Source organism: Giraffa tippelskirchi, chromosome 11, assembly GCF_054371585.1.
Source record: "Giraffa tippelskirchi isolate mGirTip1 chromosome 11, T2T-mGirTip1v1.2.pri, whole genome shotgun sequence".
Taxonomy (NCBI): domain Eukaryota; kingdom Metazoa; phylum Chordata; class Mammalia; order Artiodactyla; family Giraffidae; genus Giraffa; species Giraffa tippelskirchi.
In genome coordinates this window covers 102244071-102270203 of record NC_137285.1, presented here as the reverse complement: position 1 = coordinate 102270203, position 26133 = coordinate 102244071, and the positions used below count along the sequence as shown (strand labels likewise).

At 49.7% G+C, this 26133-nt stretch overlaps 1 protein-coding gene and 1 long non-coding RNA gene across 5 annotated transcripts in view; one reads left to right on the top strand and one right to left on the bottom strand.

Annotated features, from left to right (window-relative positions):
• BUD13 (BUD13 spliceosome associated protein) overlaps window positions 1-26133 on the top strand; it is a 310128-nt gene that overhangs the window by 55944 nt on the left and 228051 nt on the right. Inside the window, exon 10 of one of the 4 annotated variants that reach the window (XM_081546417.1) lies at window positions 3807-4840. The exons of the other annotated variants lie outside the window; for them this stretch is intronic. Coding sequence (XP_081402543.1) covers window positions 3807-3858 — 52 coding nt within the window. The 3' untranslated portion in view covers window positions 3859-4840. Of the gene's footprint in view, window positions 1-3806; window positions 4841-26133 lie in introns of those variants that run through there. 4 annotated transcript variants of the gene reach the window in all.
• Window positions 12238-13876, bottom strand: LOC145525618 (uncharacterized). The gene is made up of 2 exons (XR_014068326.1): window positions 13695-13876; window positions 12238-12733 (listed from the first exon to the last, which is right to left on the bottom strand). It is a non-coding gene; the product is annotated as an uncharacterized LOC145525618 (long non-coding RNA).

Here is a 26133-nt window from a genome sequence, read left to right as displayed (position 1 = left end):
ATCAGTGTGGACAGGGAGATAGACTTGGAGAGGTTGGGAGCCAGATTCAGTGAGACAGAGGGGAGACACTTGTGGAGGGAAGGAGCTGGGATTTTGAGTCAAGTCTATGTGGCTGCAAGCCCTGCTCTGTCCACCCTGCACTGTCTGTACTTGCTTCTTGGTTCTTCCGTGGGGCCTCATGCTCCAGATGCCACTGTCTATCTTTCCTCTACAGTCAGCAGTCAGGTGTGCTCAGAACGATGGTCAGAGGGTTTCCTTGTCTCTAATCCATGATCACTGGGCTTTGGCGTCCCTGCTGTTATTGTGGGAGCCCAGTTGGCAGTAGCTTGGTTTCTGAAAAATTGCCAGAGAAAGGATTAGAATCAGAGCGTCAGAAGGATGGCATTTCTTGGCTGAGCACATTCAAGAAACCAAATAAGAGAGACTGTTTTGGGTGTTGGGAAGTGTGCCAGATGGGGAGCTGGTGAAGTGGGGCTTGGTGCTGGTCTGCTGGTAGCTGTCTGATAGGTCTTCGGTAAGTTACTTTCTCTCTTTAAGGCCTCTGTTTTTTAAACTGTAAATGGGATAATTATCCATTCATCCACCATCCATCTGCCTGTCCACCCATTATTGTCCCATCTGTCATCCATCCATCCATCCAGGCAGCAACATTTATTGAATGCCAGCTCTAAGATGGGTGCTGTAGGCAGCAGTGGGCTTATATAGGAATGACAAGGCTGACATGGTCCCTTCCCTTGTGAATCTTGGAATAGACCAAAGGAAGACATGGGGAAAAAATCTGTCTCCCAGGTTGTTTGGAGACTAAAGTAATGAGATACTGTGGGAAAGGGCTTTGTATTATGAAGCGCTTTCTAGGCAGGAGTTCTTGTTATTACAGAGGTACAGTCCAACCAAGAGCTAGTGGAAGGGAAAGTGTTAGCCGCTCAGCCGTGTCCAACTCTTTGTGACCCCATGGATTGTAGCCCGTAAGACTCCTATGACCATAGGAGAAATCTCCGAGAAAGAATACTGTAGTGGGTTTCCATTTCCTTCTCCAGAGGAACTTCTCAACCCAGGGATCGAACCCAGATCTCCCGCATCATAGGCAGATTCTTTACCATCTGAGCCACCAGGGAAGCCCAAGAGCTAGAGAAGCCTTCGGGTTATTGAACCTATGATTCAAAGTGTTTAGTCCCAAACTCCTCTGTTCCCTCCCTGTTATCCACCTCAGCTAAGCCCTGGAGCCACTCCAGCTGTGCTGTCCCTGTGGGAGGAAAAGGAAGCCTTGGTGATCAGCTGTGTCCCAGTCCTGGCAGAGGGGCATAGGGGAGAGCTGAGCTGATTGACACTGATGAGCAGCACTGAACCTTGGCCAAGCTGGAGAGGCAGATAAAGGGAGGGGTGTGTGTGTGTGTACAGTATGAGGGTGCTCCTGCTGAGGGTGTCATAGATTCTCCAGGGACTGGTCCTGATGTAACCCCTCTCCCATGCCACCCTTGGCTGTGTCCAGCCAGTGTCACCTGTGAATGCACAGTGGAGAGGGTAGAACTATGGTAGAGGAGGAAGAGGATGATCCAGAGGGAAGACCCTTCCAACAGTGATCTTCTCCAGATTCAGGGGAGGGAGCCTACTCACTTTCAGTGTTTTTAATACTTGAATTACAGTTGATTTACAATGTTGTGCTAGTTTCAGGTGTACAGCCTAGTGATTCAGTATTTTTGCAAATTATACTCCCTTATAGGGTATCATAAGATAATGGGTATAATTCCCTGTGTTATATGGTATATTCTTTTTGCTTATCTATTTTATATATAGTAGTTTGAATATGTTAATACCATATGCCTGATTTGTCCCTCTCCCCTCCCCTCTTCCCTTTGGTAATCATATGTTTGTTTTCTGTATCTGTGAGACTATTTCTGTTTTTCATATGCATTCATTTGTATTATTTTTTAGGTTCCACATATAAGTGATAACATACAGTATTCATCTGTCTCTGTCTGACTTATTTCACTAAGCATAATATTCTGTAGGTTCATCCATGTTGCTGCACATGGCAGTATTTCATTCTTTTTTATGGCTAACAGTCCATATTGTGTATGCATACCACATCTTCTTAATCCAGTTGTCTGTTGATGGGAACTTGTGTTGCTTCCATGTCTTGGCTGTAGAAATAGTGCTGTTGTGACTATTGAGGTACATATATTTTTTTGAATTAGTGTTTTTATTTTTTTCTGGGATTATACCCAGAAGTGGAATTGCTGGATCATATAGTAGCTCTATTTTTAGTTTTTTAAGGAACCTCCATAGTGTTTTCCATAGTGACTGTACCAATTTACATTCCCACCAACAGTGTAAGAGAGTTCCTTTTTTCCACATCCTTTCCAACATTTGTTATTGGTAGACTTTTTGATAATAGCCATTCTGACAGGTGTGAAGTGATGCCTCATTGTGATTTTGATTTGTTTTTCTCTAATAATTAGTGATGTTGAGCATCTTTTCATGTGCTTATTAGACATTCATATGTCTTCTTTGGAAAAATGTCTGTTCAGGTCTTCTGCCCATTTTTTAAATTGGGTCCTTTTAAATTTATTTTTTATATTTGATATTGAGTTATATGAACTGTTTGTATATTTTGGATATTAACACATTTTTGGTCTCTTCATTTGAAGTTATTTTCTCCCATTCCATATATTGTCTTTTTGTTTTGTTGATGGTTTCCTTTGCTGTGCAAAAGCTTTTAAGTGCAATTAGGTCCCATTTGTTTATTTTTACTTTTATTCTTTTGCCTAAGGAGACTGAGCCAAGAAAATATTGCTACAATTTATGTCAAAGAATGTTGTGCCTATCTTGTTTTCTAGGAGTTTTGTAGTTTTAAGGCTTATATTTAGGTTTTTAAACCATTTGAGTTTATTTTTGTATATGGTGTGTGGAAATTTTTTTTTTCCAAGAAATGTTTTAATTTCATTGTTTTACATGTGGCTGCCAGGTTTTCTCAGGACCAGTTGTTGAAGAGACTGTCTTTTCTTTATTATTTATTGTTACATCCTTTGTCATAGATTAATAAACCATAGGTGTGGTGTGTAGGTTTATTTTTGGGCTGTCTATTCTGTTCTATTGATTTATGTGTCTGTTTTTGTGCTAATACCATGATGTTTTGATTACTGTAGCTTTGTAGCATAGTCTAAAGTCTGGTAGGATTTATACCTCCAGCTTTGTTCTTCTTTTATCAGGATTGCTTTTGTTCTGGGTCTTTTGTGATTCCATATAAATTTTAGGATTATTTGTTCTAGGTCTATGAAAAATGTCATGGGTATTTTGATAGGGACTGCATTAAATCTGTAGATTGCTTTGAGTAGTATGGGCATTTTAACAATATTCTTCTAATCCACGAGCACAGGATATCTTTCAATTTCTTTGAATCATCTTCAGCTTTCTTCACTAATGTTTTATAGTTTTCAAAGTATAGGTCTTTAACCTCCTTGGTTAAATATATTCCTAGGTATTTTATTCTTCTTGATGTTAAAATGGGATTTTTTCACTTTCTCTTTCTGATATTTCTTTACTAGTATAAAGAAACAACAGATTTCTGTATATTTATTTTGCTACCTTGCTGAATTAATTTATTAGTTCTAATAGTTTTTGTGTGGAGACTTTAGGGTGGTCTGTGTCTATCATGTCATCTACAAATAGTGACAGTTTTACCTTTTTCCTTCCAACTTGGATACCTTTTACTTCTTTTTCTTGTCTGATTGCTGTAGATAGGAGTTTCAATACTATGTTCAATAGAAGCAGTGAGAGTGGCCACTATTATCTTATTCCTATGGCAGAAAGCGAAGAAGAACTAAAGAGCCTCTTGATGAAAGTGAAAGAAGAGAGTGAAAAAGTTGGCTTAAAGCTCAACATTCAGAAAACTAAGATCATGGCATCTGGTCCCATCACTTCATGGGAAATAGATGGGGAAACAGTGGAAACAGTGTCAGACTTTATTTTTTGGGGCTCCAAAATCACTGCAGATGGTGATTGCAGCCATGAAATTAAAAGACGCTTACTCCTTGGAAGGAAGGTTATGACGAACTAGACAGCATATTTAAAAGCAGAGACATTACTTTGTCAACAAAGGTCTGTCTAGTCAAGGCTATGGTTTTTCCAGTAGTCATGTATGGATGTGAGAGTTGGACAGTGAAGAAGGCTGAGCGCCGAAGAATTGATGCTTTTGAACTGTGGTGTTGGAGAAGACTCTTGAGAGTCCCTTGGGCTGCAAGAAGATCCAACCAGTCCATCCTAAAGGAGATCAGTCCTGGGTGTTCATTGGAAGGACTGATGTTGAAGCTGAAACGCCAATACTTCGGCCACCTGATGTGAAGAGTTGACTCATTGGAAAAGCCCCTGATGCTGGGAAAGATTGGGGGCAGGAGGAGAAGGGGACGACAGAGGATGAGATGGTTGGATGGCATCACCGACTCGATGGACATGGGTTTGGGTAGACTCCGGGAATTGGTGATGGACAGGGAGGCCTGGCGTGCTGCGATTCATGGGGTCGCGAAGAGTCGGACATGACTGAGCAACTGAACTGAACTGAACTGAAATTTAACAGGAAGACTTTCAGCTTTTTGGCATTGAGTACTATGTTGGCTGTGGGTTTGTCATAAATGGCCTTTGTTATGTTTCGATATGTTCCTTCTATACCCACTTTGATGAGAATTTTTACTGTGAATGGATGTTATCAAATACTTTTTCTGGATCTATTGAGATAATCATGTGATGTTTGTCTTTCCTTTTGTTAATGTGGTGTATTGCATTGATTTGTAAATGTTGAACTATCCTTGTAACCCTGGAATAAATCCAGCTTGATCATGGTGTATAATCCTTTTTATGTATTGTTAGATTCAGTTTGCTAATAATTTATATTCATCAAAGATATTGGCCTATAACTTTTTTGTAGTGTCTTTGTCTTGTTTTGGTATCAGTATAATGGTGGGCTTGTAGAATGAATTTGGGAGTGTTCCCTCCTCTTCAGTTTTTTGGAATAGTCTGAGAATGATAGGTATCAGTTTTTCTTTATATGTTTGGTGGAATTCCCCTGTGAAACCATCTGGCCCTGGACTTTTGTTTGCTGGGAGATTTTTTGTTACAAATTCAACTTCTAGTGATTAGTCTGTTCATACTGTCCGTTTCTTCTTGACTTAGTCTTGGCAATCTGTATATTTCTATAAATTCGTCCACTTCTTCTAGGTTGTCCAATTTGTTAGCATATAGCTATTCATAGTATTCTCATGATTTTTGTATCTCTGTGGTATCAGTTATTTCTTCTCTTTCATTTCTCATTTTGTTTGTTTGCATTCTCTCTTTTTTTCTTAGTGACTCTGGCTAAAGTTTTATAAGTTTTCGTTACTTTTCAAAAAACTAGCTTGTAGTTCCATTGATTTTTTTCTATTTTTGATCTCTATTTTGTTTACTTCCTCCCTGATCTTTATTATTTCCTTCCTTCTGTTGACTGGGTTTTGTGTGTTCTTCTGTTTCTAATTCTTTTAGGTAATATACATGTGTGCATGCTAAGTTGCTCCAGTCATGTCTGACTCTGTATGATGCTAGGGACTGTAGCCTGCCAGGCTCCTCTGTCCATGGGAGTTTCTAGGCAGGAATACTGGAGTGGGTTGCCATGGCCTCCTCCAGGGATCGTCCTGATCCAGGGATTGAACCCACTTTTCTTATGTCTCCTTCTTTGGCAGGTGGGTTCTTTACCACTGGTGCCACTGGGAAGCTCCCTTTAGGCGGGATAGGTTGTTTATTTTAGATTGTTTTTTTGTTTCTTGAGGAAGGACTGTATCACTTGGAACTGCTTTTGTTGCATCCCATAGCTTTTAGAAAGTTGTGTTTCCATTTTCGTTTGTCTCAAGGTATTTTCTGATTTTCTCTTTGATTTCATCATGGACCTTTTGGTTTTTTAGTAGCATGTTGTTTAGTCTCCATGTGTTTGTTCTGTTCTCTTTTTTCTTTCAGTAGCTGATTTCTAGTTTCATACTGTTGTGGTCAGAAAAATGCTTGATATAATCTCTTTTTGTCACTTTAAATTTGTTGAGGCTTGTTTTGTGTCCTAGTATGTGACCCATCCTGGAGAACATTCTATGTGTACTTGAAAAGAATGTGTATTCTGTTGTTTGGGGATGTAATGCCCTATAGTTACCAATTAAGTCCAACTGGTCTATTGTATCATTTTCACTCTTAGTGTTTTTGTCTCCAGACTTCTACTTGGGCCATTCCCTCTGCAGGAAATGCCATACTTTTTCATCTTTGCATTCCATCTGTCCTTCCAAACCAGAGCAGACATCTTCTCCAACACATCTGCCCTCTCTCCTAGTTGGAAGTAGTACCTTCTTCTTCTCAATGCTCATAGTACTTGGTTCATACCTCTCACAATATGTGAACATATTGTGACACATGTTCTGTTCTCCTTTGAATCACCATGTTGGCTGTTTCTTCTGTCTCCAGCATTCTTGGGAGACTCCCTTCATCAATAGCACATCACACTATGCCTGACACTTAGTAAGTGCTCAACAAAGTTCACCAAAAAATGCAAGAATGTCTTTGAAGGTGTATTTTACAGATGAAGAAACTGGGGATCAGAGAGGCAAAGAGTTTTGCTCAAAGTCAAACAGCTAATGAGAAGTAGATAGAGACTTCAAAATCAGGTTTGTTTTAAGGTAGTCAAACTACATCTGTGATTCTGAAACACAGGTAGGCAATCAGGTATGGACTCTTGATGAAGTTTCTACTAGTAAAGACAAGGGTAGTGCCTGGTCTGGCTATTTTTTTTATCACTATGGGTTTGGGTAAACTCCGGGAGTTGGTGATGGACAGGGAGGCCTGGTGTGCTGCAATTCATGGGGTCGCAAAGAGTTGGACACGACTGAGCGACTGAACTGAACTACAGACAACAGGTTCAAACATTTAAATCGTAAGTGATAAAAAAATAACCAGACCAGGCATTACCCTTGTCTTTCCTAGTGGAAACTTCATCAAGAGTCCATACCTGATTGCCTACCTGTGTTTCAGAATCACAGATGTAGTCAACTCTTTCTAGAGAACAGGTTGGGGTGATGACCTGGGATGACCTGGACCCCAGAGGCAAACTCACATTTATGTTTTGTTTCATGAGGACTATCCCTGCCCTAGTGATTGTACTGGAGGGTGTGTGTGTAAAGTCCGAGGTCCTCTCATTCCAGGCCCAGAACCCCTCCCATCCCACCAATATTTGGCTCCGTCTGCTTGTCAGACCTTCTGATTCCTGGGGCTGCCCTGTGGCAGGGGGGCGGGTACCCTCTCTGGACAGTGGGTGTGTGGGAGTGGGAACAGGAACTGGCAGCCAGTTCCTTGAGCTCGGCCTGGTGTGAGCCATGGGGGCTTTATCTTGCCATTAATGGTTTTCTAAATTGGTGGCAGTGGAGCAAAAAACCCAATTTGCGCCTGGAGCATGCATGATTACTATTGTAATAACCTCAGCTAATAAGAATATGATGTGGGGCTAGGCTGGGAGAGAAAACACATTTCTCATTAGCTTTTGATTAATTACTCTACATAATTTCTTAGTTGTGGTGGCCAAGGGGGTGGGGTGTTACCCTCACCTCACCTTAACCCCATGGGCTAGGGGTGTTCTAGGGATGGTGGTATTTCCACAGTGGCCGTGGAGGGAGAAGACCAGGTCTCTCCTCCCACTTCTCTTCTCTCTGCTCCTCACAACCTTTCCCTGTCTTCTCTCCCACTCTCCTCTCCAGCCCTCCTCTGTCCAGCCCCCTCTTTCCCTGCCTTCTTAATCTCTTCTTTTCTCTTTTCCCTCCCTCCTCAGCCTTTTGTTGGTCTCCGTGGGTGTCTGATGGCCCTTGGTGACAGCCCACACTGTCCCCTGGCACTGCCAGGCAGGGAGGTGATAGCTAGTTTGCAGGTCCTGGCTGAGCTCAGATTGGATATCCCCTCGTGCTCCCCTCCCCTGTCCCTGGACCTCCCCAGTCTGACCTGGGGACTTCTTAGCTCACCTGCTCCTGACACAGGGTCATTTTGCCTGGCTCTATGCAGTTTGGAATTGTTCTTGCCCCTCTACCACTTCACCACAGGCAGAGGCGCCTCCTGGCCTGAGGGCTGTGCCCCTTTCTCCTGGTCCCTGGCAGTTATGTCCAGGCTGGACAGTCCCTCATGTCCTCCCACCTGGGATCTAAGTGCTTAATAGCACAGAGGCTGCAACATTTCCATTTTATTTGTTACTCAGCAAGTTTCTGTTGACCCCTACTCTATACTCAGAACTGTACCAGGCACCATGGGGATCTAAGAGAAAAGACAGGTGTGGTCTTGCCATCAGGTTGGGAAGGGTGTTGAGGAGGGACAGACACCAACAAAAGGCAGTGTGTACCCAGTGCCCAGGGGTGAGGCAGAGAGAGCAGGGGAGCAAGACTTCTCAGGCTGGAGGTTTGAGAGGCTTCATGGAGGAGGGGGACTCAGATTTGGATAACAGGGGAGAGGACAGGAGAAGGAATTCCTCATGAGGGCGTAGTGTGAGCAAAGGCCCAGAGGTAGGAATGCTTGAGGCGATTTTGGAGGATGTGAATGTGGCTAGTGTATAGTTGAAGGCTGACTCTTGAACATCTCAAGATTTGGGACATATGTGATATCTGGATATCTGGTTGGGAATCCTGAAAGGTACTGCAGTGTGAGGGTGATCTCATAGCAGTGGCTTGCTAAATGGATAATGGTGGGGTGTATTAGTTTTACATTGCTACTGTAACAAAATATCACAAAATCAGCAGCTTAAAATAACACAGATTTATTATTCATGGTCCTATGGGTCAGAAGTCCAGGTTGGCTTGACTGGTTTCTTTGCTCTGGGTTATACAAGAAGTCAAGGTGTTGGCTGGTTGGGCTCCTATGAGGAGGCTCTAGGAAGAATTCACTTTTAGCCTCATTCAGGTGGTAGGGAGAATCCTGTTCCTTGTAGTTGTAGGACTGAGGCCCCCCCCCATTCCCTTGCTGTATGTAAGTTGGGGCCACCCTTATGTCCTGGATGCCCCTCCCCAGTTCTTGCACGTGGGCCCCTATATCTCAGAATCAGCACCAGTGTCTCAAATCCTTCTGTTCCTGGATGCTCACTGACTTCCTCTTCTGCTGCATCTCTTTGACCATTTTCCTGCTTTCTCTTTTGTTGCATCTCTCTGACCTCAGCTGAGTAAAGTTTCCTGCTTTTAAGGGATTATATGACTAGATGGGGGCCTACCCAGATAATCCAGGATAATCTCTATTTTAAGGTTCATAACCTTAATTTTCAACATCTGCAGTGTCCTTTTGCCATGTAACGTACCATTCCCAAATTCCATAGATTAGGGCACGGGCATTTTTGGGGAGGGGGTTATTCTGTCTATCCCATGGGGCAAGGCAAATTAGGTGGTTCCTGAATTAGGCCTGGTGAATGGAAATAAGGGCTGGAACCTGGGTGTAATGAGAATGGAAAGGCAAGAAGGGGACATATCATTTCAAAGGAACCTAGAGGCTGCTTGGTGATTGGTCGCATGTGTGTGGATGGGTGGGAGGGAGTGAAGGGGAAAGGAGGAGTTATCCTTTGAGATCCCCTGGAATAGGAAATGGCAACCCATTCCAGTATTCTTGCTTGGAAAATTCCATGGGCAGAGGAGACTGGCGGGCTACAGTCCATGGGACTGTGAAGAGTCAGACATGACTGAGCAACTGAGCCAGCAGCCTAGGAAATAGGAGCAAGATGGTAACTCGTCAGTCACTCTGGGAGAGGCCCTGGTTATGGAGGGCAGATGATGCATTTGTTTCTGTCAGGTGACTTAGGGATGACAGCACCTGCCCACTTGGAAGGCCCTATGAGCAGGAGAGAACACTCACCAGAAATGTTAGACCAGGTGATACTCATTTGTGAACTATTCCCATGAAAGCAGTGGTTGATGGCTTGGGGAGGGGGTGTGGGGGTAGATTGTCATGTCTAAGGGAGACAGGATAGAAAGGAAACTGGACTAGAACACTGGGAGATGACCAGACAAGAGATGGGAGGAGGAAGAAGAACTGGAGAGAGTGAAAGAGCAGACACAGCTGGGCAGCTGGAGAGGAAGGAGACGAGCTAGGAGAGGGCCCATCTGTGGGGCTGGGCGGCACTGGTGCTCAGGGTTAGAAAAGGCAGAGGGTGGGCAGGAGAGTGGGATGAAGGCCGGGCAGTCAGTGATGGGATGTTTGTGGTGATGGGGACAGGTGTTTCTTTTTTAAAAAAATTATTTTCTTAAGTATAGTTGATTTCCAATACTATACTGTGTTAATTTCTGCTGTACAGCAAAGTGATTCAGTTATACACACACACACACACACACACACACACACACACACACACATACATATAGACACATTCTTTTCCATATTTTTTCCATTATGCTTTATCACAGGATATTGAATATAGTTCCCTGTGCTACACAGTAGAACCTTGTTTATCCATCCTATGTATAATAGTCTGCATCTGCTAATCCCAAACTCCCAATCCATCCCTTCTCTGCCTCCCCTCAGGCTTTGCAACCACAAGTCTGTTCTCTATGGGGGACAGGTATTTCTCAGTGAGACCAGGAGGAAAGACTCGGTGGTGTGGAGGGAGAAAGTGGGGACACCCACCAGGCTCAGTGGGGCCCACAGGCACTGTCAGCATGGAGGGAGGGGGCAAGGCCAGGAAAACAGCAGAGGCAGTAACTGGCACTGCTGGAGGAGAGGGAGGGGCATGATTCAGGAACAAGTCCCCAAAGTAGCAGGGGCTGGAGTCCAGAGCCAGGGCCTTGGGTGGGCCTGGCTGGGCAAGGGCTTTGGACTCCTTAGAACAGAATTTGGGGACAGAGGACAGGCCAAGTAGGGCACCAGAGGTAGCCATCCTGGGGTCCTTCTTATTTTGGAACCATCTTCTCTCCCCTGATTATCTGGTGTGTGTGTGGGGGGTCGTTCTCCACAGCACAAAAGCTCCTGGAGTGAAAGGAGTTATCTGATTCCAGGGATCTGGGGAAAGGAGGCATAAGCGTGTCTCCCTGGGCAAAGGGTCCTTTGGGAGATGGAGAGCACCCTTTGGGAGATGTCTCCTCTCTTCCTCTTGGCTCCATCAGCACAGTGTCAACCCCTTGGGCCCTCCATGTGCCAAACGCCCATGTGAATCCCAGCCTCCCCGCTACTTCTGACATTTCCAGAGCCATTGTTTGAGGCCTAATTGCCTGCCACAGCACACTGCTCAGAGCCCCCGCCAGCCATGTCACCTGCTGGTCCGTGGGGCTGCTCAGAGCCGGCTCCCACTGTTTGCAGTGGCCGAGTGCCAACAGGCAGGCCCAGAATAAACCAGCAGCGAAGGACAAGCGCAGTCTTTGCAGGCACCGGATGGGGGCCCTCGATGTGTGCGTGTCCGTGCGAGTCTGCGTGGACTTGTGGGTCTGGGAGGTGTCCACAGCCCAGGTCTCAGTGGACTTCAGGATCCGGGGTCAGGGACGTGGGCATAGGGGGTGCAGAGGGGCTGGTGCAGTGATGGAGACTTCGGGAGGCTGGCCCACGTCCCACTAAGGGCTGGGGCAGGATGCCTGCGGATGGCTGGAGGAAGGCCTGGAGGCCCAGGGTTCAGCACCGCTTCCCTCCGCCTGAGCCCCAGCGTTCCCCAGACAGACCCTGGACCTGGCCTGCCCCCTGAGGCCACCACAGGCCCTGCCCCCACACTCCTGGACCTGTTGGGTTGCCTGCGCCCCCTCCCACCCCAGGAGGAAAGAGGAAATCTCACTAGAGATCCACATAAAAATAGATGTATTTCTGGATAAGCAGCGAGCCTGAAAAACGGCTGAGCCAGAGTCTGCTCTGCTGACAGAAGATCTATGTACCAAATTCCTCTTCAAAATCTATTTCTCTGGAGATTTATTCTTGCCGAGCTGGGGGGAAGTTCTGGGCATCGGGGCGTCCGGGCAGCTGCCGCTCCACCCTTTCCCAGCTGAGCAGTGGTCACAGTAGGCAGCAGCCGCCAGCTCAGGTTGGTCAGAGCAGAAAAGTCAAGAGGGATTTGAATGGCAAAAAGGTCATTCTCATACATTACCCCGGTTGGGTCGGAAGCTGGCGTGATACAGCGTGACACCCATCCTGGCGGCTGAGAGAATAAGTGATGGCTATATTTATGTTTCCATCTAAATGCATGGATCAAAGCAGACACTTTAATCTATTCAACAACAGCCCGAGGATTAAAAAGTTGCAGGCAAATCACACTCTTAAATTGGTAATATATTTTTGCTTGTCACTTGACAAATCATTTTAGAGAGTGACTCCAGGCCGGGTGGGGGACCTGGAGATTTGAACCTGGCTCCCTCCTGGAGAGTGGCCCCAGCACCCCCAGATAGGACGTGAGTTCCCTCACTTGCTGTGGTCCCTTTGAGTCCCCACACAGGACTCCTGGGCGGGGTGGGGGGGAGTAGTGGGGAGTATCAGGCCTAGGGTCACATCTGGAAATCTGTTTTAATCTCCAAACAGCCTAGCAGATGGGCACTGTAATGACCCCCATTTTACAGATCAGGAGAATCATATGCATGGCTTGCCCGGGGCACACAGTCATAAGTGGGAGAGTGGGATGCAAAGCCAGAAGTCCCCACCCCAAGTCCAGTGCTCTCGTTCGCTGGAGCTGCAAGGACAGCAGAGAGCAGCAGAGACTGCTCTGCCGATTGTCTGTGTCCGCAAGTTCTTCACTTCCCAGTTTCCTCATCTGCAAAAATGGGGATAATGATGAGGTTGTCCTCAGGAGTTAGTGAGATGACTGAGGGAGTAAGTGAGATGCCGTAGGAAAGACACTGATAGCCCTTTCAGCATGGTGTCTGACACGTGATGAGAACACATGTTTGTACTGAGCTCTGAAGGACAGGACCAGACAGGTGTATGTCTGGAGCCTGAGAAAGAAACTCACAACCATGCCTTTTGAGGAATGGTTGAAGGAACTGGGGCCTCTGAATCAGGAAGAGAGAAGGCGGCCTTCTAATGGAGGCTGGGTTGTGAAAAGAAAGGGAGATTTGCTTTGTGCCCTGTGGCCTCAAGACGGACAGCTGGATCCTTAAGGAGACTGGTGGGTTTCAGCTGAAGAGAAGCAAGAACTTTCTAATCACCAGCGTTGGGGAAAGATGAGCTCAGGGTTCTGGGAGCCATGCAGGCTGAGGCCCTTTGAGCCCTTGGTGGTGGTGATACTGCCCAGGCTCGGCATTTAGACGAGATTTCTTTAAATGTTCTTTCCAAATAGCAGAGTCTAAAATTCCATAGTAGTAGGGTTAGCTCCCAATCATTTCCAGTAACAGGACAAGAATAGTTGGGTAGTTTACTGGGAACATATTGATTTATGCTTAGCTCAGATCCCCACTAACCTTGCGGGATGTGAGGTGGTACGGTGGTTCAGGAGTTGGCCGCCTGGCATGGGAAATGGCAAGGTGGCTGCGCTCGAGCGAAAGAGGCAAAGCTAACCTTGGGTGAAGGAAGAATTCCTGTCCTCACCAGATATTGGCCAAAGTGGTCTGAGGAACTGGGGCAGTGCCAGCCAACGGTGGGCTTGGAGCTCGGGAGACTTGGGTTTCCATCTGGCTCCATTTATTAACATCTCGTGTGTCCAGCCTAAAGTCCCCTAACCTTTCAGAGCCTCAGTTTCCCACCGTGGGAAACAGAGAGCTTCACTCCCTGCTCACCTTTCAGAGAATTGGGGAAGGGCTGGCTTTGCCGCTGCCTTGGCCGTGGGAGAGGGGCGCTGTTCCAGGAACGGAAAGGATGCCTTGGGCATCCCGTGGTCTGACTGGTCCCAGTCCTCTCCAAAGTGCCCGCCCAGCCGCTCCCTCAGAGGCCCCTTCCATTGGCGACCCCCGCCGGCTTCAGGGCGCGTGCGCGAGCTTCCAGATCAGGGCTACGCGCTGGCGCGCGGCCAAATCGCACCATCTGCCTGAACGGAAATGGAGCGCAGGTGTGGGTTTGGGGCATAGGTAATTGCTAATGGCTGAGCTAGCTCTTGCGGTATATGGTTCCCCGGCTGCGGCAGCGGCCCGCATGGTCCCCCGTTGGGCCCACGCTCTGAGCCTTCCTGCGCCTTCAGCCTGTTCCCGCCTGTGAGCCTCAGAACAGCTAAGCAAGGGAGGTCAGGGCATTATCGGATTCGTTTTACCAGCGTGGAAATCAAGAACCAGAGGTTAAATCTCCGGTCCAGGGTCCCGGAGCCAGTCAATAATGGGCCTGAACCAGCCCTCCAGGTCACCCGACTCTTAATTTCATTTTCCTCGCGTGACCCGCGGCGCCGTGCAGTTCAGCAAACGTTTATGGAGGGCCTTGTATGGGCCAGGCGCTGCGCTGGGTGCGGGGGTGCAGACCTGTGCTCTGGCTGTGTTCTTGGGAGGGTGCAATTTGAACCCTTCTCTTTGGCCCCGAGGTTCCCAGTCATATCCCACAGCCCTGCGTCAAACATGCGTTGGACACCCAGGTACCTGCGCAGGTCTGGAGGGTTCACACACCTAATGATTCGCTGGGAAGACTCCTTGGCTTGTGGTGCAAGGCCTTTCTGAATCTGACCTGAGTCTACTTTTATGCATACATAGTTGCTTCAGTTGTATCTGACTCTGCGACCCCATCCATGGTCTGTAGCCCACCAGGCTCCTGTGTCCATGGGCTTTTACTGCAAGAATACTGGAGTGGGTTGCCATTTCTTCCTCCAGGGGATCTTTTGGATCTAGAGGTAGAACCCAAATCTCCTGCGTTGCAGGCAGATTCTTTACTGCTGAGCCACCTTTGTGGCTCCATTCTTCTCCATACCCTCCTGGACCCCTGGGTCTAGCTGCCCAGGTCGACCACCCCACTGTTCTACAACTGTACCTGGACCTCAATTCTCCTTTGCAGCCATGAATGTGGCTTGTCTAAACCCACTTTGTGAGTTCAGCCTGGCTCAAGTGTGACCTCCTCCTCTCAGTCCTCTTTGATTCATCCTGATTCTTCCCCATCAACACATGATCCCTTTCCCTATGCTTAATGCCCTTTGCATTGGCCTTTGTGATGCACAAGGCTGCATAGTCTGCAGTTTTGATGTGGCTCCCCAACTCCTTCCCTGCTGGACTGTGGGCTTCGCAATATCTGGGTCTGGGTCTTATTAATCTGTGACACCCCCCCCCGCCCCCCACCCCACGCACACACTCCAGCTTGATGCCTGTCCCACAGGAGAGGCTCAGAGACTCAAAGGAGATGGTGTGTGTGAAACTGTTTGGTGAGGTACTACATGGTGCCAATCCTGCTGCTGCTAAAACTGAAAAGTGTTTAAAACCCTATGAAATAAGGAGGTTCATCTCCACAACCCCCAAATTTTAAGTTCTAGATGATTTTCAGTATCAATTTAAAATCACAATAATAACAGTAGCTTAACATTTATTGACGTTTTGTGCCTGCATTAGCTATCATTATTGTAATAGGAATATATGTGCTGTGCTGTGCTAAGTCACTTCAGTCGTGTCTGATTCTTTGCAACTCAGTGGACTGTAGCTCGCCAGGCTCCGCTGTCTGTGGAATTCTCCAGGCAAGAATACTGGAGTGGGTTGCCATTTCCTTCTCTAAGGGATCTTCCTGACCCAGGGATCAAACCCCTAGTCTCTTACATCTCCTGCATTGTCTATACCACTAGCCACCCAGGAAGCCAGAAATATATACTCAGGTATATAATCTTTCCATTTCTCTATATTATTTAAATGATCATTAGGGCAGTATTGAAATAATGCCACTAATGTTCACATATGCTTCAAGAAATTCTCAACAAAATGTCCCCCATCCTTCCCCCAAGTGACCACATGACCTCTGGCTCTCAAGGGCCTCAGTAGGTGGAGGCTGCGGTTGTCAGTTTTCCCCACTAGATCAGAAGCTAAGCCCTGATTAGCTCTGTGATTTTGTCCCTTTTTCTGTAAATTTGTCCCTTTTTCCTAGGAGTGCAACCAGCAGACCTCTTCTACTTGCCTTTTGGGGCCAGTGGGCAGTGAACCAGGGATGGGCAGCCTCTTCATAGAGCTGAACAGCACAAGGAACATGCATCTCTGAGTCTGTTATCAGAATTTTTATGTCAAGTCTGCACGACGTGAGGATTGTTGGGTTTCTGTCCTTTTGGTGTTTATGGAGTACATAAAAAGGAACTACTCTGAGTAAATAAACAGAGAATATTAGAGGCTTCCTCAGTGGGGGGCACCGTTCGTGAGACAACAAGTGAGGAGAGTTGTTGCTGGGGTTCTGTGATGCTGCTGAGTTGGAACCATATCTCGTTTCTGAGTTGTTGCAGGAAGTTTGGGCTCCTCAGCTTCTGAGTCTTAGCATCCAGAGGCTCTGATCTCAGTCCATGTGTATGTGCTGTGAATGTCCCCACGAGCATACACGTGAGTGTGCGTTTCTCCCTGTAAATGTGGGTCTGTGTGTGTCTAAAGGTGAGTGTGTGCACCATCTGTGCATGTGGGTGTGTGTAGAGAATGTGCATTGGGGTGAGTATGGATCTTTCTAGGGGTACAGCTTATATATTGTGGACGAATGTGCATTTGTATGCAGGGGTCTATGTTTTTGAGTGTGGAAATGGTGCAGGGTGAAAGTGGGGCGTATTTGGTGTGAACAGGTGTCTGAGTTTGTGAGCATGTGTTCACAGTGCAGTGTGGATGTGCATTTCTCAGCACGTGCCTCTGCCTGATTGGGTGGGTGAGAGGTCGTAGGTGAGAGAGGGTCGTGGGTGAGTGGACACACATGCCTCCCCAATATGCAAGCTCTGAAGACAGGTCTCTGCAGACTCTGAATGCCCAGCTCCTGCGGCTCATCCTGGCTTGGTTGCTGCCTCTGGTCCCTGGTGGTTCTGCCTTGCTGGTCCGCAGAGAGATCAACACCCTTCAAACCAGCTGCCTCGTTGGCTGCGGCTCACTCGGTTAGCCTCCCGATGCCTGCAGTTGCCATGGAAACCAAAGTAGGTCTGTTTCTGTCTGCCACCAGGTCCCTGGGCTAGGGCAGCTGTGGGCCAAAGCCACTGTGGTGAGGGCTGGCTGTGCGGGAAGTGAGGAGAGATCTGGGGGACCCTCTGAGCCTGTTTCTCTCTACATCCTTCTGGAGCCTCTTTTCTGTCTCCAAACACAAGAGCAGGTCCCTGCTGTCAGACAGCTGGGATCAAAACAGCCCTCTTAGGCAAGGGTCTGAGCAGTTGACTGTTTCACACACATACAAAATCCTGAAAAAAATTCAAGACATAGGCTAATTCCCCATTACTCTGAATGTCGTTTGTATATCATTAATTCAGTGCCTAAAATAAAGTGGGTTTTAGGAGAGAGCTGGTGCTATCTGATAGGAGAACTCTATACATGCTTTTGTGGTCTGATTTTTTTTGTGTGTGTGGTCTGATTTTATAATAGGCATCTTCTCAGAGTTCACCACATTGGGAGAACTTGAATGTAACACTGTTAAGCATTGAAGAGATCACAGATCCTGTTTAGTTTTGAAAAACTGAGTAGCAAGCACAAACCTAGCTGTGTAAGCAAAGGGCAGTGCATTGTTAGGGAGACACATAAAAGTGACAGAGCCATAAAGTAAAGCTAGGGGATGATTAATATGAGAGTTAGGATAGTGCTTAACTCCAGTGGTTAATGGGGAGGGTCACAAGAGAGGGGGCTGGGGAAATGAGGGCTTCTAAGGCACTAATAACATTGTATGTCCTAACCCAGGTGGTGGAGAATCAGGTGATTGTTGCTTTTTTCAAGCACATACATATTTATACTCTTCTGTATGTGCGATGCCTATGATCACAAATCACCCATGCTGAGCTTGAGGCCCGGGCTTGTTTCCAGTAGGTGCTAAGAGGCAGTGTGGGGTCGAGGAAAGAGGACAGGGTGGGAATCGGGCTTTTATGGGTTCCGAAGCTGCCTCCAGCACCGGCTGGCCAACATGTGACCTCGAGGAGCCTTTCAAGTCCTCCCAGCTTCAGTTTCCTTGTCTGTAACATGACGATGAATGCATTAGACTTATTCAAGTGAGAATTAGTTTTGAGCTTTCTTTGTGCGGGACATTGTGCTTGGAGGAAACAAAGTCACGTACAGATGTCACGGAAGCTCAGGATGGAGCGAGGTGAGCGCCTTGGAAGGGCACGGTGTGACGGGAGAGCCGCTGGGGGAGAGATGGCCGTGGAGGAGGCGAGTTTTGAATTGGTTCTTAAATGATGGGCCAGGTCTCCAGTGGCTGAGACAGGGAAGGAAGAAGTGAGGAAGGGGAGGCTCAGTGCTGTCAAGGGGAGAGGTGCTTGGAGAAGTGTGTGTGTGGAGGATGGCCGCAGCATGATATTTACAATGAGAAACTCCGCAGACTGAGCCGGAGAAGAAGATAGCTGGTCCAGCTGGGGGCAGGGGTGGGGCAGAGGGAGAGGGAGCGAATCAGGTGCTGCTGCTAATCCCCCTGTCCTGGGTGTAGGTGACCACTTCGTCCACAAGACCTTGCTGCTCAAGACTGTGGGCCTCTCAAGACAATCTGGGCCGCATACTGCCCCCACCCTCCCACCCAGCCCCGGGCCTCTGCATTGGGCAGGCTGTGAGAAAAAGACCCTCCCTCAGATGAAAACCTTTGGGCCCCAGGCACATGAGGTATCCACCACCCCACACTCATATCCAGACAAGCCCCATCCCAGCCAGCTGCCAGGACAGGTGTGTGTGGCAGCAACACCCTCTGGAAAGTTCCTGGGGCTAGGGCACCACTGGCCAGCATGTCTCTAGTGGCCATCAGGACGGCCTCACTCTGCCCTGCCCTGCACCCACACTGGCCTGTTCCCTGTAACTTTAAGTGCGTGATGATAAGGGAAGGAGGCCTGAACTTGGGAACAGAGAAGCTCTAGCCTTCTCTGATGGGTCTGAGGTGTCCTTGTCTCCAAAGTCAGGGGTGGAACAGTCATCCCATGAGAATGTTCCACGTAGAACAGTCTGGCCCTTCCAAGGGGAATGACTTGCTCACCTCTGACCCTCACCTGCTGGGTACCATTCTTAGGAAACCATGCTGCTTTGTCTCAGTGAAGATGGTGTCTCATTGGTGACGTGAGTGAAATGTTTTTGATGTTGCAAGAGGACAGTGTCTGGGCTCCAGAGCGCCTTCTCCCTGGGGGCTACCTGAATGAGGACTTGTTGGAGAGGCCTCGGGGAAGCAGGGTCGCTTGTGTTTGATTGTTCTTGGTAGATAGGACCTGGTGGGCAGACGAGCTTTGTGAGCAAGCTGGGAACTGCTGGTTACCCGAGGTGGGGACAAATAAGAGGGGTTTCTCCTGACCGTTTGATGCTGAGAACCCAGCATTGGAGATGGGAGGTCCCTGGTCAGGGACCACCCGCCCCAGGCAAGGTGGTGTCCACCTCAAGGACTATGACAACTCCAGGAGAGGGAGTTGATGCCTGTCATTTATGTATGCACTGAACACATGGTTGTTGTTGTTTAGTTGCTAAGTCGTGTCCAACTCTTTTGTGACCCTATGGACTATATATAGCCTGCCAGTCTCCTCTGTCCATGGGATTCTCCAGGCAAGAAGTGGATTGCCATTTCCTTCTCCAGGAGACCTTTCTGACCCAGGGATTGAACCTGAGTCTCTTGCTTGGCAGGACGGTTCTTTACCACCAAGCCACCAGGGAAGCCCTGAACACGTGGTAGGTGCTCAGTATTTATTGAACAAGTGTCTTTGGGACAAATTCAGTGTCATTGGTATTACTGAATCTGATGATTGGTGAAGATCTGAGGAGGCAGGCTGGTGGTGTCAGGGGGTCCACCATCACTACTCTTGGTGGCGGAGAGCATGGGTTTTGGAAACAGTTAGGGGTCTGAGTCCTGGCTCTTACATTTACTGTGTGACCTTGGCCTTCTCTAATCTCCAGTTTTTTCATCTCCAAACTGAGTGTCTTTGATGCCTGTGTACAGCACATAAGGATCAGATGAGATGGGTCACGTAGAGGGCTCAGCACTGTGCTTGGTGCATAGTGAATGCCAGGAACTGCTCAGTCCACAGCAGATGGTGGCTTGGGTGGTGTGGTCACTCGGGCAGGAGGGGTGCAGATAAGAATGTGGAGAGAGGAGCCTGGCAGGAAGGCAGGTGGGTTTGTGGCAAGGCTGGTTTGTCAGTCAGGTGGAGGGCAGCGGGGGGTCATCAGGTCAGTGCTGTGGGGAGCTGAGAGTGAGAAGGATGAGCCTGGGTGAAGGGGAGAGCCATGCTTCGCATCAGGCGGGATGTTCAGGGGGCCTGCTCATCCCTCCATGCACTTGCTCACTGAGTGAAGGTGCTCTCAGCATTCACAGTGCTCTGAGCACAGTTCCAGACACCAGGGATACAGCACTAGCCACGGGACTTACTCTGCCGAAACCCTGTGAGATTTCTTCATCATTCAACACATGTTCGGGGCATTGTCCATTGCGTGATTTTGTATTTACCTGCCCTGTGCTTTCTAGTAAAAGTCTTTTGTATAATGTTTTAACCTTGCCTGGGCAGACTGTGAAGGAAAGGGAAAATCTATCCACATTTTGATCAGGAGAGATGGGCTGTGGGGACAGGTTGAGTCATGAGACCAAGGGCAATGGTACAGCAGGGTGCCCAGCTCTGCTGCGAGCTCTGGAGGAGGCAGTTTCTTAGGTTGATGCTGATGGGCAATTCAGGCCAGGAATTCAGCCTAGCAGCAGGTCCCCTTCCCCCTGGCTCCTGCTCCTTCATCCAGCTGGGACCTTGTACCTCATGGCCGACATGGCTGTGGCCTGGGTGACTCCAGATTTTGCCCCATTCTTGACCATCACTGACCTTCCCCCGCAGCCTGTGGCCCCTGAGCCTTCTCCCTAAACCTTCCTTGTCCTGCAAAAAGCAGTAGCATCAGGACCAGAGAGAACTACACACAGCCTCTTGGAAATAGCCCCTCTCTCAAGGGTCAAGATTAGTCAAGGCCAGTAGAATTGGCAGTCATGGTGATACAGCCCTGTGTGGTGTTCTGGTAAGTTCTTGGATCCTGTCTACAAGGATGCTTTGCTGGGTGGCTTAGGAGATCCACCTCCCCCCAAGTTGTGACACACCCACAGGGCAGCATCAGTAACTCTGAGAGCCGCACCCTGTCCTGGGGATGCTGTGTTGGTCCGGGTTCTCCAGAGAAGCAGACCAATAGGATACAGAAATGTTATCTATTTAATTATTGTGTTTATTGGCTCATGTACTTGTAGAGGCCAAGAAGTCCCCGATCTGCTGTAAGCAAGCAGGAGAACCAGGAGGGCCATTGGTGTAAGTCAGGCCAAGTCAGAAGGTCAGAGAACTGGGGACCCGATGGTGCAAGTCCCAGTCTGAGTCTGAGTCCGCAGAACCAGGAGCACTGGTAGATGTCCCAGCTCAGGCTAAGAGCAAATTCTCCCTTCCTCTGCCCTTTGGTTCTATTCAGGTCCTCAGCACATTGGTGGAGGCGATCTTCTTTACTTAGTCTACTGATTCAAATGCTAATCTTCCAAAGACACCCTTGCAAACACACCCAGGAACAGTGTTTTGCCATCTGGGCATTCCTTAGCCCAGTTAAGTTGACACATAAAATCACCCATCACACATGCTCAGCCCCACTTCCAGCCTGGCCGACAGCCTAGTTGCTGTGTGTGTGCTCAGTCAGTCAGTCATGTCCGACTCTTTGTGACCCCATGGACTGTAGTCCACCAGGCTCCTCTGTCCATGAAATTTTTCCAGGCAAGAATACTGGATCGGATTGCCTAGTTGCTAGAACTCACTTTTTCACTCTTGCATCTGGGCCTTTGCTCCAGTACATTCCTCTGTTGAGCTTAACTGATTGAGTCCAACCTGCGGAAGCACCAAGTCAGAAAGAACACAGCCTCTGGAGTGGATGAATGCAAGTACAAATCTCCAACTCTGCCCTTTTCTGTAAGAGTTGAGCGAGTCACGTAAGCCCTGGCCTCTGCTTCCCTGTAGGTGAAAGGAACCTTGCAGGAAGATGTGAGGCTCAGAGGTGATGTGGGTAGTGCCCCTGGCATCTGAGAGAGCACTCAGCAGATGGCTAGATTCAGCAGCTTTGTTTCCTTTTTGGAAAAAGACTGGGTGTGCAGACTTTATTTTAAATGTAGCTGCTAAAAAGTCCACCTCCTCCATGAAGTCATCCTCTTTAGCCCCGTGCTGCTCTTCAGCCCCAGGCCCTTGGTGACACCCCCCTGGGAAGCCAGCTCATATGTTTGTGTTGTTGGGGGGAGCGTGGAGGGAAGTGTCTGTCACTTTTACTCCCAGTCATGGAGCGCATACAGTGCATGGAGGATGTTGGCTGATTTGTGGATGGTGGGAAGGGGCTGTAGGGGTGGGGGTGGGGAAAGAAGCTGAGGGTGGTCTTAGGGCCTTGGCAGCCAGGACCTATCCAGCGTGGCTGCAGGTGGGGATGGGGAGGGGCCTGCAGCCATCTTCCTCGCTCACCCCCCATCTCCATTTGGGGGACTCCCACCCCCTCCTCCCTGACCTTGTTTCTCGTTGGCTCAGCCCTGTCCTGCTAACGAGCTGAGCCAGCCGCTTGGCACCCGCCTCTCTGATGTGCTGACTCAGTCCTGTGGCTCCCGATTCCTCTGCCCTTGTTTGAAAACGCCAAGTTAATTGCTCTCCAGCTTCAAGCTGCACTGGCAGGGGCATGGCCCCCCCCTTTCTTCTACCCTTCCCCACGCCCTGGGAGGGGAACAGGCCAGCATTCCCTAGCCCTGGGCCTGCCCTCTGTGGACATGGCGGGGGTTGGGGAGAGGGTCTGAGGAGCAGAGAAGGGGCTGGCTATCGCTGTCCATTAGGGAGAAGTGGAGCGGGGCTGACCCTCTTGGAGCTTGGTCCCCATATTTCCTGGCCCCTGGGATCTGGGAGATGCCAGCCACTGCCAGGGTGGTCCTGGGAAGGGAGAGGGGCTGTTTTGTAAGCACTGTTGGGTGGCCTCTCAGATCTGTGTCAGAACCGAGGGCCAGGAGGGGGTGCTGGCAGGAAGACCTCAGGCTTCAAATAGGAAGGAAGGAAGGAACAGTGGGAGGGAAGAAAGCAGGCGGGAAGGAGGAAAGCTGTGATGGAGGGGGAGAGAAGGAAGGAGGGGAGGGAGGGAGGGAGGAGGCCAGTGGAGATTCTTGCTCGAACTCTCAGGGCATAATCCCTGCAGGATGGACCACAGGTGTACCCTCCAGGGTGGGAGCCACAGTGTTTAACAGGATTGAGCAGCAGCCCTGCTAGCTGGGATGGATGCGGGCCAGGAGCTGGGCAGGGTCCTGGAGGCCCCTGAGCTGCACCAGAAGTTAACCCTTTGGTTGCTGGGTCGTGGGGGGGTAGGGGAGGGAAGAACCGGTCTTGGTAAACGTTCACCAGCCCCAGGTGAGGTGTTTCAGTATTTTCACAGCAGCAGCTCCGCAGTGGCTGGGCTCTCGGTCTGTTTGCTCTAGTCTTTGTTGAGTGAGTAGGTACACGGGGAGGGTGAATGTCAGCCTGGCGCTGACGGCTTGAGGGGAGGGAGCCGACCTCAGTGGGACATGGCAGAACACAGCCCTGGGTGACAGCGAGTCAGGGGAGCTGCCCTCCGAGGGCCTGCAGGACAGAGGATGGGTAAGGGCAGGGGCCGGGCAGAGGCCCGGGGGAGGCCTTCCATGAGGCAAGCTAATTCAGATTTTAAAATTATTGTGACAAAGACAGAGGAGGAAGGAAAGGAAGAGATAGGATTAGAGAGGAAGCCCTAATCCCTGGGGATGTGAAGTCATAGATGGATGAAAGATCTCTCTGGGGAGGAGGTTTCTGCCTCCTGGGAGAGCATCCTGTGTTTTCAGGTAGGTTTTCTGGCCTCGATGTCCTTGAAACGACCTGGGTAAAGGGAGCAGGCCCTCTTTCTTTCTTTCCCTCCTTCTATGGGAGCCTAGGAAAGTTGGTGGGCTGTGGGGGTGTGTGAGGGTTATGGGGCAGTGTGGGGCTGGGTGGAGGGTAATGAGGAGGGCAGGGAGAACCAGCTAGGACCCCTCTCTCAGCTCTGTTCTCCCCGAGAGCTCTTTCTGTTTATCTTCTCCTCTCCAAGAATGGAGACATTTTCTGATCATCTTCCAACTTCTTAGACCAGAGGCTTTCCGCAGGCCGCACAGCAGGGAGAGAGGAGGGGAGGAGAGAAGGAATGCGGGACAAACAGTGGGCTTGCCAAGTGCAGGGCATCTGCCCTGGCTTCCAACCCAAAACGTCCCGGGGGTTAGCGTTAGGGCCCCGGGGGACCCATGGATGGGCAGCTTTCAGTGCTTCTCAGGTCCCTGGCGGGAGACCAGCCTGGGCAGGCAAGCTCCCTTCCCCAGCACCTTGCACTCTGGGGCCTGCGGTCACGTGCTTCTTTTCTCTTCCCTCTGTGGGTCTCCAGCCAGCCCGCCGCCGGCTTGATGAATTAGCCCCATAGATATTCCGTCGGGAAAGCAAACACATATCATATATATCTTTGACAAGTTATTATTCTCCCTTATCAGGATTCGGGTGCATCCTGCACCCGCCATTACTCACACCGCACCCCCGCCCGCCGCTCCGCAGTGCCCGGCTGTGTGCCTTGCCCAGTGTCTGAGTTGTGGTGTGTGCGTGTGCTCATGTGTGTCTGTCAGTGTGTGTGGAGAGCTCTGAGCCCATCCTGTGGGCCAGGAACTGAGGAGGAAGCATCCTGACCCCCTTTAGACCCAGTACCCTGGATGTCCTTCTCTAGGTAGCAGCTGGCCCTAAGACGGGCCTGGAGGCTTTCTTTGGTTCTCACACAGGAACCAGAAGCAGGGGTTTTGTCCCAAGGAGTGTTCAGGTTTGGGCCTCACTCATGTCTTCGTGGGCTCCGCTGGTGTCTCAGCAGTAAAGAATCTGCCTGCAATGAAGGAGACTTCAGAGATGTGGCTCCGATCCCTGAGTTGGGAAGATCCCCTGGAGGAGGGCATGGCAACCCACTCCAGTATTCTTGCCTGGAGAATCCCATGGACAGAGGAGCCTGTTGGGCTACAGTCCATAGGGTCGCAAAGAATCAGACACAACTGAAGCGACTTAGCACGTGTGCACACACATGTCTGCGTCGGGGCTGGGTCCCCACTCTGCCCCCCACCCCTGTTCCCCTTTGCTGAGGGGCCCACCCCTGGCTGCTATACATAGGACTGACTCCCTGGACACCTCCATCATCCCAGGGCGTCTTGGAGCCCAGAGGGGCCTCTCAGGGCTGACGACTCTCCCCCACCCCCACCCGACCCTCATGGCCCCTAAGATGGTCGGGGCCCCAGTGGCTGGGAGGCCTGTGGAGGAGGCCCTGATGAATGAGATGTAAGTGAATATCATGCTCTCAGCCTGGCTACTGGGCGCCAATTTGTTATCTCTCACCCCAGCATTCCCATGTCCCCAGAGGCAGGCTCCATATTAACAAGTCCTCCACTTAGGGATATAAACGGGGCCTTTGGCATCGCTCGCGACATTCAGGCCGCTCCTGCTCTCAGGCCTTGGGGTGGGGTGGGAGGGACCTTGGGCTCCAGGGGGAGTGGACACTCTGGGAGCCTGCCTGCTTCTGAGGTGGGGGGTCCCCGCTGCCTGAGGTGGGCTGGGGGTGGCCTGGGACTCCTCCCTCCCCTGTGAGGGGACTGCCCCCAGCCCTCAGGCACAGCGCCCCCCCCCCCCCAGCTCAGTGGGGAGCAGGGCCCTGAGAGCCAGCCCTCCCTCCAGCTTCATGGTGCGCACTCCTGGGGACCCTCCTTCCCTCCTCTGGGTCATGGAGAGGATGGGGCAGGAGCCTCCCATGTGGGTGCCTGTAGCCGAGTCCTTTGGTGGACTTGGTGTGCCCTGCTGTGGCTAGGTGGGTACCCCAGACATCCAAGTCTTAATCCTGCCCTCAGGGGCTCCCAGTCTGCTGGAGGAGGGCTGGGGGAAGGCAAGACTGATGTCACTAACAGTGTTCTAGTACCTGGTGTCCCCTCTGGAGATAACTGTCGGCCTAGGGGAGGGTGGGAGACCGAAGGCTCAGAGCAGGCTTCGTGGGGCGGGGAGTGCTGGGCGGGCAGGATTTAGGGGACGGGTTGAGTTCGCTCCTGGAGAGGAGTGGTTGAGAACATTGCAGGGAGGGAAAGGCCATTTGGGGAATGCTGTGGAACTTCCTTCAGGGTTTC